This window comes from Saccopteryx bilineata, chromosome 9 (assembly GCF_036850765.1).
Source record: "Saccopteryx bilineata isolate mSacBil1 chromosome 9, mSacBil1_pri_phased_curated, whole genome shotgun sequence".
Taxonomy (NCBI): Eukaryota; Metazoa; Chordata; class Mammalia; order Chiroptera; family Emballonuridae; genus Saccopteryx; species Saccopteryx bilineata.
In genome coordinates, this window is record NC_089498.1 from 72,599,796 (window position 1) to 72,619,278 (window position 19,483).

The 19,483-nt window shown below is 44.3% G+C and overlaps 1 protein-coding gene across 1 annotated transcript in view; it reads right to left on the reverse strand.

The window, feature by feature from the left end:
* NPFFR1 (neuropeptide FF receptor 1) overlaps positions 1-18,908 on the reverse strand; it is a 28,212-nt gene extending 9,304 nt beyond the window's left edge. The window contains 6 exon segments of the mRNA XM_066244148.1: positions 14,829-14,928; positions 16,952-16,993; positions 16,996-17,054; positions 17,221-17,290; positions 17,293-17,449; positions 18,879-18,908. Of these exon segments, the coding sequence (XP_066100245.1) occupies positions 14,829-14,928; positions 16,952-16,993; positions 16,996-17,054; positions 17,221-17,290; positions 17,293-17,449; positions 18,879-18,908 (458 nt within the window).
* Positions 18,909-19,483: the final 575 nt, after the last annotated feature.

Here is a 19,483-nt window from a genome sequence, read left to right on the forward strand (position 1 = left end):
ATTTGTTGAAGAGGCTGCCTTTACTCTTACCTCCTTTGTCAAATATCAGTTGTCCATAAAGGTGTGGGTTTATTTCTGGGTTCTCAGCTCTGTGGCATTGATCTATATGCCTGTTCTTATGCCAGTGCCAGGCTGTTTTGAGTGCAATGGCCTTATAGTATAACTTGATATCTGAAAGTGTGATACCTCCCACTTTATGCTTCCTTTACAAGATTGCTGAGGCTATTCGTGTTCTCTTTTGGTTCCATATAAATTTTTGGAATATGTGTTCTATATCTTTGAAGGAAGTCATTGGTATTTTAATTGGTATTGCATTGAATTTATAAATTGCTTTGGGTAATATAGACATTTTAATGATGTTTACTCTTCCTAACCATGAGCATGGTATATACTTCCACTTGTTTGTATCTTCCCTGATTTCTTTTATCAATGTTTTTTTTTAATTATTCATTTTTAGAGAGGAGAGAGAGAGGGGGAGAGAGAGACAGAGAGGGAGAGAGAGGAGAGAGACAGAGAGAGAGAGAGAAGGGGGGAGGAGCTGGAAGCATCAACTCCCATATGTGCCTTGACCAGGCAAGCCCAGGGTTTCAAACCGGCGACCTCAGCATTTCCAGGTCGACGCTTTATCCACTGTGCCACCACAGGTCAGGCTTATCAATGTTTTATAATTTTTCTGAGTACAAGTCTTTAATCTTACTGGTTAAATTTATTCATAATTACTTTATTTTTTTGGGTGCAGTGGTAAAGGGGATTGATTCCTTAATTTCTCTTTCGGACAGTTCATTGTTAGTGTATAAAAATGCCTCTGATTTCTGAGTATTAATTTTATATCCTGCCACCTTGCTGAATTCACTTATCAGGTCTAGTAGTTTTTTGACTGAGACTTTAGGGTTTTCTATATACAATATCATATCATCTGCAAATAATGATAGTTTTACTTCTTCTTTTCCAATTTGGATACCTTTTATTTCTTTTTCTTGTCTGATTGCTGTGGCTAGGACTTCCAGAACTATGTTGAATAAGAGTGGTGAAAGGGGGCACCCCTGCCTTGTTCCTGATCTTAAGGGGATTGCATTTAATTTTTGCCCATTGAGTATGATGTTGGCTGTGGGTTTGTCATAGATGGCCTTTATCATGTTGAGGTATATTCCCTGTATTCCTACTTTGCTGAGAGTTTTGGTCATGAATGGTTGCTGGATCTTATCAAATGCTTTTTCTGCATCTATTGAAATTATCATGTAGTTTTTCTCCTTCCTTTTGTTTATGTGATGAATCACATTAATTGATTTGCAAATATTGTACCAGCCTTGCCTCCCAAGAATAAATCCCACTTGATCATGGTTTATGATTTTTTTAATATATTGCTGGATCCAGTTTGCTAATATTTTGTTGAGGATTTTAGCATCTAAATTCATCAGGGATATTGGCCTATAATTTTCTTTTTTTGTGTTGTCTTTGCCTGGTTTTGGAATCAGAATTATGCTTGCCTCATAAAAGGAGCTTGAAGTCTTCCAATCTGACTTTGGGTGATGGGTATGCAACAGAATTGAATGACAAAATAACCTGGACATGTTTTCTTTGAATATATGTACCCTGATTTATTGATGTCACCCAATTAAAATTAATAAAAATTTATTTATAAATAATAAAAATAAAAAAATAATAAAAGGATCTTGGAAGTCTTTCTTCCTCTTAAATTTTTTGAAATAGCTTGAGAAGGATAGGAGTTAGTTCTTCTTTGAATATTTGGTAGAATTCACTTGTGAAGCCATCAGGCCCAGGACTTTTTTTGGGGAGGAGTGTTGTTTGATAACTGTTTCAATCTCATTTGTTGTAATTGGTCTGTTTAGGTTTTCTGGTTCTTCTGGATTAATTTTTGGAAGGTTATATGTTTCAAGGAATTTGTCCATTTCATCTAGGTTGTCTAGTTTTTTGGCATACAGTTCTTCATAGTATTTTCTTACAATATTTTGTATTTCTGTTGTGTCAGTTGTTATTTCTTCACTCTCATTTCTAATTTTATTTATTTGAGTCCTCTCTCTTTTTTTCTTGGTGAGTCTGGTTAAAGGTTCATCGATCTTGTTTACCTTTTCAAAGAACCAGCTCCTGGTTTCATTGATCCTCTATGTTGTTTCTTTAGCCTCTATGTCATTTATTTCTGCTCTTATCTTTATTATTTCCTTCCTTCTACTAGGCCTGGGCTTTACTTGCTATTCTTTTTCCAGTTCTTTTAGATGTAGGGTGAAGTTGTTTATTTGAGCTTTTTCTAGCTTCTTGAGGTATGCCTGTAATGCTATGAACTTCCCTCTCAGGACTGCTTTTGCTGTGTCCCATAAATTTTGAGTTGCTGTATGCTCATTATTGTTTGTTTCTAGAAATCTTTTAATTTCTTCTTTGATCTCATTGTTTATCCATTCATTATTTAATAACATGCTATTTAGTTTCCAAGTGTTTGAGTATTTTTCAGTTTTTCTGTTGTGGTTGATTTCTAGTTTCATGCCATTGTGATTGGAGAAAGTGCTTGATATGATTTCAATCCTCTTAAATTTGTTGAGTCCACTTTTGTGCCCTAACATGTGGTCTATTCTAGAGATTGTACCATGAGCACTTGAAAGGAATGTATATTCTGCTGTTTTAGTGTGAAAGGTTCTGAAGATATCTATTAAATCGAGTTGATCTAGTATGTCCTTTAAGTCTGCTGTTTCTTTGTTAATTTTCTTTCTTGAAGATCTATCTAGTGATGTTAGTGGGGTATTGAAATCCCCTACTATTATAGTATTGCTGTTGATCTCGCCCTTTAAATCCATCAAAGTCTGCTTTATATATTTAGGTGCTCCTATATTAGGTGTGTAGATATTTATAATGGTTATATCTTCCTGTTGGATTGCTCCCTTTATCATTACATAGTGACCTTCTTTATCTCTAACTATAGTCTTTGTTTTAAAGTCCAATTTGTCTGATATAAGTATTTCTATCCCAGTTTTTTTTCATTTCCATTTGCGTGAATTTTTTTTTTCCATCCTTTTATCTTCAGTCTATGTGCATCTTTTGTTTTAACGTGTGTCTTTTGTAGACAGCATATGTATGGGTCCTGTTTTCTTATCCACGCAGCTACCCTATGTCTTTTGATCGGATCATTTAATCCATTTACATTTAAGGTTATTATTGATATGTAATTGTTTATTGCCATTTTATTCTTTTTTTTTTTTTTTTTTTTTCATTTTTCTGAAGCTGGAAACAGGGAGAGACAGTCAGACAGACTCCCGCATGCGCCCGACCGGGATTCACCCGGCACACCCACCAATGTTGACGCTCTGCCCACTAGGGGTCGATACTCTGCCCATCCTGGGTGTCGCCATGTTGCGACCAGAGCCACTCTAGCGCCTGGGGCAGAGGCCACAGAGCCATCCCCAGCGCCCGGGCCATCTTTGCTCCAATGGAGCCTTGGCTGCGGGAGGGGAAGAGAGAGACAGAGAGGAAGGCGCGGCGGAGGGGTGGAGAAGCAAATGGGCGCTTCTCCTATGTGCCCTGGCCGGGAATCGAACCTGGGTCCTCCGCACGCTAGGCTGACGCTCTACCGCTGAGCCAACCGGCCAGGGCCGCCATTTTATTCTTTAAAACTGTATTCCTCTTTTGCTATATTCTTTTTCTCCTTTGATCTGTTTACAACAGGCCCCTTAGCATTTCTTGCAGCGTTGGTTTGGTTGTAGTGAGTTCCTTGAGGTTTTTTTTTGTATGGAAAGCTTTTTATTTCTCCTTCAATTTTAAATGATAGCCTTGCTGGATAGAGTAGTCTTGGTTGTAGGCTCTTGTTCTGCATTACTTTGAATATTTCTTGCCATTCCCTTCTGGCCTCAAGTGTTTCTGTTGAGAAGTCGGAAGTCATCCTTATGGGGGCTCCTTTGTAAGTGATAGTCTTTTTTTCTCTAGCAGCATTTAATATGTTTTCTTTATCACTTAGCTTTGGTATTTTAATTATGATGTGTCTTGGTGTTGATTTCTTTGGTTTCTCTTTAATGGAGTTCTCTGTGCTTCTTGAACATGTGAGACATTTTCCTGCCTTAATTGAGGGAAGTTTTCAGCTATGATATTCTTGAACAAAGTCTTTATCCCTTGTTCTTTCTCTTCTTCTTCAGGAACCCCTATGATGCAGATGTTATTTCTGTTCATGTTGTCACAGAGCTCTCTTAGAGTTTCCTCAGACATTTTGAGTCTCTTTTCTTTTTTCTGCTCTGCTTCCATGCCTTTATTTATTGTGTCCTCTAACTTGCTGATTTGATTCTCAGCTTCATCCATCCTGCTTTTAATTCCTTCCATTGTGTTCTTCATTTCTGATATTGTATTTGTCATTTCTGACTGATTCTTTTTTATTATTTCAATGTACTTTTTTATATTTGCTATCTCTTTATTTAGGTGTTCGTAATGACCATCTATTGTTGTTCTAATATCTTTGAGTATCCTAACAATTGTTATTTTAAACTCTGCATCTGGTAATTTGGTTATATCTGATTCATTCAGGTCCTTTTCTGGGGATTTCTCTTGATTCATTTGTGTTGCATTTCTCTGCCTTCTCATTTTCTCTGTGTAAAGGAAGGTTTTGGTCACTGGAGTCCACTGGGTGTGGCCTCTGTTCCCTAGGTGTGGTCTGTCTGCAGGCCCACCGCCCCCTCTGCTGTTGCTGCCTAGGGCATTTGTGTATGGGCATTGCTGGTGCCTGCCCACTGGGGCTGTTGCTGTGGTTTCCACCTCTCCTTCATGGGAGTGACTGTGATCACGTGCTCGGGTGGAGAAGCCTTGGTGGCCTTGGCCTTTGCCGCGCCCCCATGGATGGCATTATGCTCAGCACTGAGGGCAGTGGCGAGCACCTTTGCTCAGCTGCGGGTCTCCGCCTGTTTCCGGGCTTTCACCCCACCCTTGCAGGGAGAGCCCGCTCGTGGGACTGCTGCAAGCCTTGGCTCTCCACAGGCCAGGTGGGACTGCGTGCCCATGCTCAGTAGCGGGACTCTGCCTGTTCTGGGTTTTTGGCTCTACCTCCGCGGGAGGAGCCGGCTCCCAAGTCAAGCCACTAGACTCGGTTCTGTGGGCGGGGCAAGGCTGTGCTCCTGTGCCCTTGCTCAAGGGCTGGTCTCCACCCCTACCAGGGTTCCTGCCCTTCTCCCTGCAGGCTGGATTACAGGCTGCCGGCAGCAGGGCTTGACCGCTTTTGCATGCCCCCTCCTCCCCAGCCGGGCAAGTCTGAGCTCACACCTGGGCCCAGTGGTGGCCAACCGGCTTCCGCCCTTGCTGACAGAACCATGCTTCTGCGTCCCACTGCCGCCCGCCATCCGGCAAGCCCTCAGCCGTGTGGGTGCAGGTGCTGCAGCTCAGACCCTAACACTCACTGCTGTAGTCCCAAAAGCTCTCTCCTTCTAAGCAACTCTGCTCTGAGTGCCATGGGAGAGCTTGTTTGGCTGGTGTCCTGCTTCCCTTTGCTGGTATTGCTGTTTCCAGGGGAAATATTTGCTTCAGATTTGGGGAGTGACTCGTCCCAGGGGTTAGGGTGGCTGTCTCCCAAAATGTTTCTCCCTGTGCCTCCTAGATTACACTCTCTTTCTGCTACTCTGGTACTCTCTGCTTTTCCCATCTCCCAGAGCCCCGGGTGAGTGGTTGTGAGAGAGGTGTTATTCGTGGTCCCTTTAAGAAGGATCCTGGGTCTGAGAAATCAGTCTCTTTCTCACAAACAGTATCCTGACTTGTTTCCAGCTAAATACTGTCCATACGCCTCTTCTAGGCTCTGGGGCTGCAGGCTGGGGCTTTGTTCCTGGGGCTCAGGACCCTCCCCTCTCTGCTAAACTCACTTCCTGCCACGTGAGTCTCTCCCGGCTGCCGTTCACTCCGGGGAGCTGGGCAGCCTTCTCCGCATTTCTGCTTTTCCTACCAGTCTCAATGTGGCTTCTTCAGTGTTCCTTGGTTGATGAGTCCTCTTAGTTTAGTCCAAAGTTGGTTTTTCCAGATGATAGTTCTTAAAATTATTTTGTAATCCACATTGGTTCTGGGAGGTGGATGTTGGTATGTCTGCCTACTCCTGAGCCATCTTGTCTTTTTTCAACAGTGACTATTATTATTACACCCTTGTAATGCTGGTGGCCAAGGCCAGGCAGGTTCACATTGGATTTGGGCAGATGGCAAAGAAAATTCAGAGTCAGAAAGTGTTGGGCCATTCCATTTAATAAAGTCTCACAATGGCAGACAAGCACACAGTCAAGGGAAACCGCCTCTCAGGCAAACAAACAGCAGAATGGCCCCTCACAGTGGCGGAAAGGCAATCCACCATTGGCAATCCCCCTGAGCTCAAGCACCCATAGCTTTATATAGACCATACACATGTGGCACTGCCACACACTCACCAATCAGGCAAAGTGCTTGCAGCTGGTAAACCAGCAAGCAAGCCTAACACAGCTGCCTCACAACTCTTAATTTATATTTGAGGAAACTGGGATTCAAGGCTGCTAACCACCTGGCTCAAGGTCACATAGCTAGCAAGTTGCGAGGAACAGCCTTGAACCTAAATTTGTCTTGCTCCAGTAAGCCATGTAAATAAGCAGCTAGAAACCCTCACTGAGCATTGAAACCTCCTGAAGCACTTTAAGAGATACCTGTGCCCAGTTCTCCTAGCTAAAGATTCCAATATAATTAGTATGGGAAGGTCATGTTGCAATTTAGGGATTGAACCTGTACTAGAATACAGGCCTAGAACTGACTCCCAGCCAAGTGCTCTTTCCGCTTCACCAAACAGTGTCCCGCCCTTCTGCCTGGCCACCCTTTTCCCTGCCTGACAGCACCTTCTACCTCTCCCATGCCTATCTTATGCCTTGGTGTCTCAATCAAAGTAGATTTTGGCCTACTGGTTTCATAACATTACACACTTAAGAAATTGCCAGAAAGCATGCAGTACTGGCTACAATGAAATATCAGTTAATGGATGGAGGTGGATTCTGGGGCAAACCAGAAAGGGTTCCTGGAGGAGATAAGAAATTGAAAAATATTGCAAACACCATGGGAAGAGGTTGCATGTTCACAAATCATTAACCATGATTACAAAATGAAGATCAGTGAAATAGAGGGACTTCTCCCAATTGCCCAGCTAGTCAGTAGCCTTCCAGAGACAGGAACCCAGTCCCATCACCCCAGCTGCCTATATCACTGGGTTATAAAAGATTGTGTTTGATAAAAGCAGAAATGCAACAAGTTAGGATAAGGATATTAGATTCTAGAAAGGACAGAGCAGACTCAACACCATAGTAGAGTGAGGAGACCCCTTGGTTTCTCCTCTTAAAATTACAACAAGTCAGACAACTATAATTCAACAGAGGCTTCCTTGCTCAACAAACAAACATGTCTGAGAGATCCACACTTCAAGACATCTGAAGGTGGACATATCAGAAGAAGCAGGGAAGGCTAGGTGGAGGGAAAAAGATGGTGATGGGGGCTACAGATACCATCCGGCACCCACCATGGCCCCAGCTAATGTGGTAGGGAGGAAGTAGTTGAGTTGCAGCTCACATTTGGCATCACAGAGGGCCAAAAGCAACGTTTCTGCTTCAGTAGCCAGCTCCACTTGCAGCTAAACCTAGGCAGAGATATGGCACAGCATTGTGGCAGCAGCGGCAGATTAGGACCCATTGTTACTAGTAGGAAGGCAAAGCTACAGACTCTCAAACCCGCCTCGCCCTGCCCACCCTGCTCCACCCACTGTGGTATGACCTGGTAGAAGAAGCAGAGATACCTCAAATAGTACAGCGTGGCTGGTAGCTTCTGGTGACAAGGAGGCAGAACAAAAAACTCACAATCTGGCCCTGGCCAGTTGACTCAGTGGTAAAGCATCAACCCAGCATGTGGAAGTCCGAGGTTCGATTCCCAGCCAGGGCACACAGGAGAAGGGCCCATCTGCTTCTCCACCCTTCCCCTTCTCCTTTCTATCTCTCTCTTCCCCTCCCACAGCCAAGGCTCCATTGGAGCGAAGCTGGCCCAGGCATTGAGGATGTCTCCATAGCCTCCACCTCTGGCACTTGAATGGCTCCAGTTGCAACCAGAGCAATGCCCCAGACGGGCAGAGCATAGCCCCCTAGCGGGCTTGCTGGGTGGATCCTGGTTGGGCACATGTCGGAGTCTGTCTCTCTGCCTCCCTGCTTCTCACTTCAGAAAAATACAAAAAAACAAAAACAGAAAACTCACAATCTCAGAGCCCTAGCACTCCCCACATACCACCATGAGGGTAGTACCTTGAGACTGAGGCCACTCAGACACAAAGGGATGCCCACCTCCTTGAAGAATATATGGCATTTTCCACAACTGAGGCAACACTGCCCCACCATAATTCTGGAGGTGTCAGTAGTGCAGGGAAAAAAAGAGTTCACTACCTCAAATGCTCAGGCAGAAAAATAATCCAAGTATCATAAATAACCAAGGTAACAAGGCAGCTCAGAAAGAAAATGAAAATCCTGACCTGTGGTGGCACAGTGGATAGATCATTGACCTGGAATGCCACAGTCACCAGTTTGAAACCCAAGGCTTGCCTGGTCAAGGCACATACGAAAAGCAACTATCAAGAGTTGATGTTTCCCACTCCTCACCTTCATCTCTCTCTCTCTCTCTCTCTCTCTCCCCCCCCTCTCTAAAATCAATAACTAAAATTTTAAAAAAAGAATAAAGAAAATTAATAGTGTCGAGAAACTAAATTTAAGGACATGAAAGACTGATAAATGACAGAGAATTCAAGATTGCAATATGAAAAAACTCAATGACATACAAGAAAACTCAGAAAGGCAGTTTAATGAGCTCAAAAATAACATCAACAAACAAAGAGTACTTTCCAAAGAGATTCAAACTATAAAAAAGAACAAAAGAACCTGACCAGGCAGTGGCACAGTGGATAGAGTAGACTGGGATGCAGAGGACCCAGGTTTGAAACCTGGAGGTCATCAGCTTGAGTGTGGGTTCATCTGGTTCAAGCAAGGCTCACCAGCTTGAGCCCAAGGTCACTGGCTTGAGCAAGGTGTTACTCAATCTGCTGTACCATCAAGGCACATATGAGAAAGCAATCAAGGAACAACTAAGGTGCCACAACAAAGAATGATGCTTCTCATCTCTTTCCCTTCCTGTCTGTCTGTCCTGATCTGTCCCTCTCTCTGTCTCCCTCTCTGTCACACACAAAAAAAACAAACAAACAAAAAAAAAAAAGAGAAACTCTGGAGCTCAACAAATGAGAAGAAAATCTCAACAAATGAGATGAAGAAAGCATCAGAGAACTGGGAACAGAGCAGACCAGATGGAGGAGAGAATTAGTGAGCTCAAAGATAAAAGTCTAGTAATGACTCAGGTAGAAGAAGAGAGAATTGAGAGTTTAAGTAAAAAGTGAAAAATCTCTGTGAGAACTATTTGACTCCATTAGAAAGAGCAACATAGAACAGTGGGTATATCAGAAGGAGAAGAGGAGAAGGGAACAGAGAGCCAATTCAAACAATTAATCAATGATAACTCCCCAAACCTATGGAAAGAGCTGTATCCTTAAATTCAAAAGCTAATGGAACACCTAATATGTCAATGCAAAAAAGACCTTCTCCAAAACACATTGTATTAAAATTTTCAAAAGTTAATGACAAAGAAAAAATTTTCAAGGCAGTCAGGGTGAAAAACAAACAAACCTGTAACCTACAAAGGAAACCCCATTTGACTATGATCAGATTTTTTACAGCAGAAATCTTACCAGCCAAGAGAGGGTGGAGTGAAATATTCCAAGTATTGAAAGCGAGAAACCACCAGCCAAATAATATATTCAACAAACTTATCTGTTAGATGTGAAATAAAAGCTTTTCCAGACAAACAAAAACTGAGGGAATTTACCACCACAAGACTTGCATTAAAAGAAATGTTGCGAGGAACTCTTCTACCTGAAACAAAAATATGAAAGTATACAAAACTTTGAGGAAGATGACAGACAGACAGAAGTAGGAAATTGCAACTCTATTTCAAAATAGAATATTAGAAACTTAATTATAACATAAGAGTTAAATGGAAAAAAGCATTTTTATAAAAGACTATAACTTCTGCAATTTGGAAATGAACACAGTATAAGAAAGAGTGATTTATGAGCCTGACCAAGCAGTAGCACAGTGAACAGTGCATCAGACTGGGACGCAAAGGTCCCAGGTTCAAGTCCCCAAGGTCGCCGGCTTGAGCACAGGCTCATCCAGCTTGGCATGGGCTCACCAGCTTGAGCCCAAGGTCACTGGCTTGACCAAGGGGTCACTCGCTTTGCTGTAGCCCCCTGGTCAAGGCATATATGAGAAAGTAATTAATTAACAACTAAGATGCCACAACAAAGAATTGATGCTTTTTATTTCTCTCCCTTCCTGTCTGTCTGTCCCTCTCTCTGTCTCTCTCTCTCTGTGTCTCTCTTATAAAAAATAAAAAAGGTACAGAGTAGCAAGATGGATTAAAAAACAAGACCCAGGCCTTGGCCAGTTGGCTTAATGGATAGAGCATTGGCCTTCCGGCATGTGTATGTCCCAGGTTCAATCCCCAGTCAGGGTACACATGAGAAACAATCATCTATTTCTCTTCCCCTTCCTCTCCCCTTTCTCTCCCTCTTCTCCTCCCTACCAGTGGCTCAGTTGGTCCGAGCATTCGCCCCAGATGGGGGTTGCCAGGAGCATCCTAGCCAAGGCACGTGTGGGAGTCTCTCTCTCTATCTCCCTTCCTCTAATTTAAAATCAAAACAAATCTAGACCCAACTATATGTTGCCCAGGAGATCCAGGGTCTCAGAAACAAAGACAAAGGCTCAAAGTAGAGGGTGGAAGATGGTACTTTAAGCAAATGGCATTCAGAGAAAAGTGGATGTAGCTGTACTTATATCAGACAAAATAGATTTTAAAATGAAAAAAGTGAACAAGAGATAAGATGTACATTTATTTATTTATTTATTTATTTTACAGAGACAGAGTCAGAGAGAGGGATAGATAGGGACAGACAGACAGGAACAGAGAGAGATGAGAAGCATCAATCATCAGTTTTTTGTTGTGACACCTTAGTCGTTCATTGATTGATTTCTCATATGTACCTTGACCATGGGGCTACAGCAGACTGAGTAACCCTTGCTTGAGCCAGCAACCTTGGGGCCAAGCTGGCGAGCCTTTGCTCAAACCAGATGAGCCCACGCTCAAGCTGGCGACCTCAGGGTCTCGAACCTGGGTCCTCCACATCCCAGTCCAACACTCCATCCACTGCGTCACTGCCTGGTCAGGCAAAAATGTACATTTTATAAGGGGACAATTCATTAAGACATAACACCTCAATATATACAGGGGTGGGCAAAGGTTGGTTTACAGTTGCTAGTATAAAAAATAATACAATAATTAATAAATAATAATACAAGAATAAATTCTATTTTGTGTATGAACAACTATAAACCTACCTTTGCCCACCACTGACCCTGGACATTTCTCTCTAGTTTATGCAGAACATACTCAAGGGTAGACCATATATTGGGGCAAATAAATCTCAATAAAATTAAGACGACTGAAATCATACCAAGCGTATTTCCCACTCGAAAGAGTACGAAACTGAAAATTGACTACAAGAATAGTATTGGGGGCCCTGGCCAGTTGGCTCAGCATTAGAGTGTTCGCCTGGCATGTGGAAGTCCCGGGTTCGATTTCCGGCCAGGGCACACAAGAGAAGCACCCATCTGCCTCTCTACCCTTCCCCCTCTCCTTTCTCTCTGTCTCTCTCTTCCCCTCCCGCAGCCAAGGCTCCATTGGAGCAAAGTTGGCCCAGGTGCTGAGAATGGCTCCATGACCTCTGCCTCGGGAACTTGAATGATTTCAATTGCAACAGAGCAATGGCCCAGATGGGCAGAGCATCGTCCCCTGGTGGGCATGCTGGGTGGATCCTGGTGTGGTGCATGCGGGAGTCTGTCTGTCTGCCTCTCCTGCTTCTCACTTCAGAAAAATACCAAAATAATAATAATAATAATAATAATAATAATAATAATAATGTTGGGAAAACCACAAATATGTGGAGATTAAACATGTTACTGGACAACTATTAGGTTAAAGGAGAAATAAAGAAAAGATCTAAAAATACATAGAGACAAATGAAAATGGCAATCTGACACACCAAAAATTCCTGGGGAGACAAGAAAAGCAGTACCCAGAGAGAAGTTGTAGTATTATAGATGTACTTTAAGCAACAAGAAAAACCTCAGAAATGAGAAAGAAGTTACAATGGGCCCCACAGAAATACAAAGGATTATACAAGAATATTATAAAAGGCTATATGCTACCAAATTTTATAATCTAGAAGAAATGGAAAAATTCTTAGAAATATATAACCCACCTAGACTGACCCATGAAGAATCAGAAAACCTAAATAAGCCAATCACTAGTAAATAAATTGAAAGTCATCAAAAACCTCCCAAAAAACAAGTCTAGGACCAGACAGCTTCACTTGTGAATTCTACCAAACATTTAAAGATTTAATATCTTTCTTTCAAACTCTTCCAAAATATTGAAAAGAGGGAATTCTTCTTAACTCATTTTATAAGGCCAACATTACCCTGATACCAAACAAGACAAGGACAACACACACACACACACACACACACACACACACAATTACAGGTCAATATCTTTGATGAACATAGATGCAAAATCCTAAACCAAAAACTAGCAAATCAAATACAATAATATGTTAAAAGGATAATACATCATCATCAAGTGGGTTTTATTCCCGGGAAGCAACTATGATTCAACATATACAAATCAGTCAATGTGATAAACCACATTAATAGGGTAGACGACCTGAATAGACACTTTCCCCAAGGAGGACATATATATGGCCAACAGATATATGAAAAGATACTCAACATCACTAGTTATAAGGAAATTGCAAATCAAAACCATAACAAGGTACCACCTCACAGCTGTTAAGAAGGCTGTTATCAATACAATGAGAAATAAATATTGGAGAGGAGGTGGAGAAAAAGGAACCCTTACATACTGCTGGTGGGAATGTAAGTTGGTGTAGCCACTGGGGAAAACAGTATGGAGGTTCCTCAGAAAATTAAGAATAGTGGTACCATATGACCCAGCCATTTTACTTCTGAGTATCTACCCCAAAATTTTGAAAATACTTATTCTTAAAGATATATGTACCCATATGTTCACTGCAGTATTAGTTGAACAGCCAAGACATAGAAGCAATGTAAAGTGTCCTTCAACAGATAAGATAAAGAAGTGGTATATATACAAAGGAATACTACTCAGCTATAAAAAATGGAATATTGCCATTTACAACAACAAGGATGGAGCTTGAGAGTATCATGTTGAATTAAATAAGTCAGACAGAAAAGGACAAGTGCTACATAATATCACTCGTACGGGGGATGTTATACAAAAAGCAACAAACAAACCTATAGATACAGACAACAGAATCATGGTCATCAGAGGGAGAAGGGGTGGGGGGAAGACAAAAAGGGTAACAGGGGTCAAATATGTGGTGATGGAAGAAGACTAGAGGCCAGACTTGGAGTGGTGAGCACACAATGGAGTATATAGATGTTAAATTATAAAGTTGTACACCTGAATTTTTTTTAATTAAATTAGAGGTGGAGAGGCAGAGACAGACTCCCGCATGTGCCCTGACCAGAATCCACCCAGCAAGCCCCCTATCAGGCAGTGCTCTGCCCATCTGGGTCACTGCTCTGTTGCTTGGCATCCAGGCTATTTTAGCACCTGAAGCAAGGGCATGGAACCATCCTCAGTGCCTGGGGCCAACTTTGCTCGAACCATTTGAGCCATGGCTGTGGGAGGGGAAAGGAAGAGGGGAGGGGTAGAGAAGCTGATAGTTGCCTCTCCTGTGTGCCCTGACTGGGAATTGAACCCAGGACTTTCACACACTGGGCCAACGCTCTAACACTGAGCCAACCTGCCAGGGCCACCTGAAATTTATATAATGTTATTATTCAGTGTTATCCCAATAAATTTAATAAAAATAAGTAAATAAACAGAAAGGACAGAGCTAAGAAGTGCCTGTATTAGGAAGAGGATAAGGAATTGGGCATGAGGTAAGAAAAAAATAAAATAATATTAATAAGCTGATATTTGGACCCTGTGCCCAGTAGTATGCATCAGGTTTACAATCAGAAGCTCACAGAAGTCTCCCAATCATCCTGAGGGCTATTTTCCATTTTACGGATGACAAATGGAGGCTCAGATTGGTTAAGTAACTTAGTGAAGAGGCTCACTGAGAGGAAGGAGGACTTATTGCAGTTAGGTCAGGGTTTTATTGCTTGCAAAGCCTCCTGGGCCTTTCCATGCTTATGAGAGAATCCGTGGATTCTGAGGCTTGAAAGACCAAGAAGTAGCTGGCGACGGGGTGAAGGTGGGGAGCCAGTAGGGCCTGGCCTGTCAGGGAACTGCAAGGAAGCCATGGAGATGGAGTAACAGAGCAGGGGTACACCCTTACTCCCCTGCCATACTGAACCCATCTGTTAAGCTTGCTCCCCCCCACACACAGAGTCGTGAGTGGTAGCATCCTGCTGCCCAAAACACAAGGCCTGTCTTCAAGCTCCACATAGGCCCCAGGAATCCCTACTAAACCTCCTTAGGAGCTGCTTCCAAGCCTGCTGAAAGGAGGTCGTGTGTCCTCTGCAGGTTCTCCAGTTCTAGCAACCTTTTGTGGCTCAGGATTCGGCCCCACCCGCCACAGAGCAGCCCCAGCCTTCCCAGGAGTGGGCACAGTGCTGGGCCCAGTGAACCCAGGATAACCCAGTCAGGAACCCGTGCACCTTTCCACTGCAATAGCCACCAGTGTGAAAACGAAAGCCGATACAGACATGCCCTGCACCACGTTGCTCATTTAGCATGTGGCCTTGTCAAAGGGCCACCCTGCAATGACAGAGGCAGCCACAGGATAAGAGATGTCTCACCCACAAAGGGTCAAGGACCTCGGGCCATCTAAGCTAGTCCCTCTGTGGCTTGGATCTTTCCTCCATGTCCTGACAGGTGGTCATCTCATCTTATCTCTGCTTACACAGTTCCAGGAAAGAGGAACTGATCCTCTCGTACCACCATGGGCAGTTCTGACTATTAGAGAGACAGTCTTTATATCAACCAATGATTTCTTTCCATGAGCTTTGGATATATCCAGTCCAGTGCAGTCAGTCACAATGCATATAAACAAAAAGACACATATTACATTTAATAGAATGTTTGCCTACAGGGAAGGAGGTTTGAAGTGGGGTAGGGGTATAGAAGGGAACAAATAAATAATTATCAAGGGGCTTCACAATAGAGTGAAGTCAGATAGTGCCATGAATAACAGTGCATGAATAACGATCTCCACTTGTGTTCCAAACGGAAGAGAAAGACAGAAAGGAAGGATGGAAGGAAGGAAGGAAGGAAGGAAGGAGGGAAAGAAGGAAGGAAGGAAGGAAGGAAGGAAGGAAGGAAGGAAGGAAGGAAGGAAGGAAGGAAGGAAGGAGGGAGGGAGGGAGGGAGGGAGGGAGGGAGGGAGGGAGGGAAGGAAGGAAGGAAGGAAGGAAGGAAGGAAGGAAGGAAGGAAGGAAGGAAGGAAGGAAGGAAGGAAGGAAGGAAGGAAAGAGGGAGGGAAGGAGGGAAAGAAAAAGTCATATAAAGTTTTATTTTATTTGAAACAACTTCTAAATACCCATCAAAAAGAGACTGGTTCTCTTTATTAGGAATCTGTATACATTTATATACATACTAGAGTAAACTGGACACCTTTGGGAGATTTTGACTATTGAACCATGTGGGTGCGATATCTATTCAAACAATTAAAAAAATTTAGGCATGTGAAAAGGACTAACAAAACCACCTTAATCAACCGTGAGCTCACCATGTCATTGTTGAGTGGGGTGTTCGTGTGCCTGTGTCTGTGCCTGTATGTGTGTGCATGCATGTATATGTGTGTGTCTCAGTGTGTTGGGGAGAAAGATGCACAATTTGTGCTCAGCAGCCCTGAAAGAACTTGGGATTCAGCCATGAGTAAAGGTCCCATCAGGCAGAGCCAGTACACCTGAGGGGAACTGGCTGCTGTGGCTCCACTTTCCTGGCTTCCAGAACCTATAGAAACTACGACTGTGACTCTTCCACCCCAAGTCAGGTACGTCACTGTGAATGGGGCTCTGGGCTCAGAACCTGCAGGCTCGGACCTCTAGGGGTCCTCATAGCTCTGGAAATCCAGAGTCCCAGGGTCTGTGGAGCCTTATTCTGAAACAGGGAAGAGGGTAGATGACAGAGGCATCTTTCTGACATTTACATTTCTGAGGGTAGATGAATAGGCAGGAATCTAGTGGTCAGGTGGTCTAGTTCTGCTTGCAATTTCCAACAAATCCCTGCTAAACAGTCAGTCCCTACTGAGACACTCCTAGTGACAGTTTGCTCACTATCTATGGGACCAAACTGTCTTTTATTCAGAGAACAGCTCAAATAGGTGAATGTTTAGGTCCTTATTCAGACCAAACCTGCCTCCCTACCACTTCTTCCCACTGGTTCTGGGTCTGCCTAGGGGAGCTACCTGGGAGAGTAAGACTGAATGGTATAGTTAGAAACATGGGTGAGAATGTGGGACTTGACACTTAGCTGTGTAACTACAGACCTGTCCGTAATCACTCTGAGCATCAGTTTCCTCATCGATAAAGTGGGGATAATAAAAATACATACTTCACGCAATGGATTGTTGTAAGAATTAATTAAGAGAATGCAGGAAGGGCATGTCACACAATGTCTGGAAAAAGAAAATTATTAATTCATCACATCTATTATTCTAGTCTAATCCTTTAGCCACAAGACTGTCTTGAGAGCTTAACAATGGCATCCTGGCCAAGAGACCAGGCCAGCAATGATTTCAGGGGCAGGTCCTCCCACTGCCTCCATTGCCGACACTCACCAGTGATGATGTTGTCTGCAAGGGTTGTAGGCATGCAGATGTGCCCACCAGCAGGTCGCAGACAGCCAGGTTGAGGATGAACATGTTGTAATGTGTGCATGTGCTAGTTCTTTTTTTTTAATTAAAAAAATTTTTAAAGATTTTATTCATTTTAAAGAGGGGGGAGAGAGAGAGAAAAAAAAGGGGAGAGGAGCAGGAAGCACCAACACCCCTATGTGCCTTGACCAGGCAAGTCCAGGGTTTTGAACCAGCGACTTCAGCGTTCCAACATGTGCTGGTTCTTGAGCGGGATGAAGCTGAGCAGGGCATTGCTTACCATGCAGAGGGGGAAGATGAGCACATGGCTGCCACTAGTGAGGAGTGCTGGTAATAGGAGGAGAAGGTGAAGTTTGCAGCTGAGGTAGCCTCAGCGTGACTCCCAATATGGCTTGGGGGCCAGCTGCTGTTGGGAGACTGCAAGGGCTCCTGCAGGAGCAAAGGGGCATATGGGTCAGGTTTCTAGGCGAAGAAGAGATGACTGACTTCTCACCACCAATGAGAACCTTCTGTGCTCCAAACCCTGAATATGCCCTAGTACCCCGATCATGAGCTCAATTCTTTTTTTTTTTTTTTAAAGTAAGAGGAGGGGAGATAGTGAGACAGACTCTTACATGTGCCCCAACTGAAATCCACCCGACAATCCCTGTCTGAGGCCAATGCTCGAATCAACTGAGTTATCCTCTGCACCAGGGCGATGTTCAAACCAATTGAGCCACTGGCTGTGAGAGAGGAGGGGGGGGGAAGAAGCAGATGGTTGCTTTTCATGTGTGCTCTGACTGGGGATTGAACCGGGGATGTCTGCATGTCAAGCAGATGCTCTATCTTCTGAGCCAAGCAGCCAGGGCCTCAACTCCACTTCAAACTGCATCCAAGGCCCTGGCCAGTTGGCTCAGTGGTAGAGCGTCGGCCTGGCGTGCGGAAGTCCCGGGTTTGATTCCGGGCCAGGGCACACAGGAGAAGCGCCCATCTGCTTCTCCACCCCTCCCCCTCTCCTTCCTCTCTGTCTCTCTCTTCCCCTCCCGCAGTCGCAGCCGCAGCCGAGGCTCCACTGGAGCAGGGATGGCCCGGGCGCTGAGGGTGGCCCCATGGCCTCTGCCTCAGGGCTAGAGTGGCTCTGATCGCAACAGAGCGATGCCCCGGATAGGCAGAGCATCGCCCCCTGGTGGGCATGCTGGGTGGATCCCGGTCGGGTGTATGTGGGAGTCTGTCTGACTGCCTCCCCGTTTCCAGCTTTGGAAAAATGCAAAAAACAAACGAACAAACAAAAAAAACTGCATCCAAGACTTCCAACCCACAGCCACTCAAACCCTGATTTCATAACTCTGGCCTTGTCCTTCCTGCTACTCATTTCCCAATGTCAGCTATTCATTTGTGAACAACCCCCTTCTGCCCCATCTATGCTCCATCCTTCTCAGCCCTGCACTCTGCCCCAGAGGCTGACCTATAAGGACTCCAACTCCCAGGTTGCCTTGCTCTCTGATTTCTGACTGGGTTCAGCCAATGGAAAGCACCAAGGGAGACAGAAGGGCTGGAGAAGACAGAAGGTAGAGTACTGTCTCCTGACTTCCTCCCTGCCTGGCCCATTTCTGTTTGTGACGCTGTCCGCTTTTGGGCACATCTCCTGTTAGGTGACTCATCATTCATGATGCTAGCTAGCTCTCTCTCTCTCTCTCTCTCTCTCTCTCTCTTCACTCTAGCTCTTGTGTGGCTACAGTGACACTGTTCCATTTCTGCACAGATAGCTTCCTGTGATTGCCAGTCCCAGGGGTATGCCACCATCCCTTACTGGTCTTCTTGCCCTCCCCTTACCCCCTGAAGAGTCCCTCTGTTAAACTCTCCCAGTTAACCCTTTCCGAGTGCACCACTTGTTTTCCTCTGGGATCCTGACTGTCAGACTGTCAGAATCTTTGATGTCCATCCTCACCATCTCCTCCGTGTTATTTTAGTTGGGAAAAGCAAGAAGGCAGTAGAGAAAGGGGGAATGAAAGGAGTGACTGCAACCCCAGAAGGCCATCCAAAGCCAAGGCGACCGCCCTTCTGTCCCCTTCTCCCACATGGGAATTGCTGCTTCACTTGCATAGCATCCAACACAGCACTTCCATATCTGCTATTTAATTGAACCCTGCCATGACTGCAGGTGGCAAACAGGATAGAGGTTAGCTCGTGTCAAATGGGAGAACTGGAACCAGAGGGCTCCATGACTTGCTCAGTTGGCACAGGGCCGTGCAGCAGAGTCCCCAGTGTGCCTCCAAATCAGTCCCAGGCTTCAGAGTGTGTTTCTTCAGTCACATTTGGAAGAGACGTGGTTCAGTGTCCAGCCCCAGCTCCCCTGAGAAGTCATTAAGTGTAGTGATTCACAATGTTGTCCCGTAAAGTCTCCTCTTGCCTTCTTCTGGACTGAATGCTGCCTGATCCTGGGGACTAAGGGTCTTCAGAGAGTCTTCCGTCGCATGCAAAGCTCAGCCACTAGCTGCTTGGGACCTGGAGAATAGA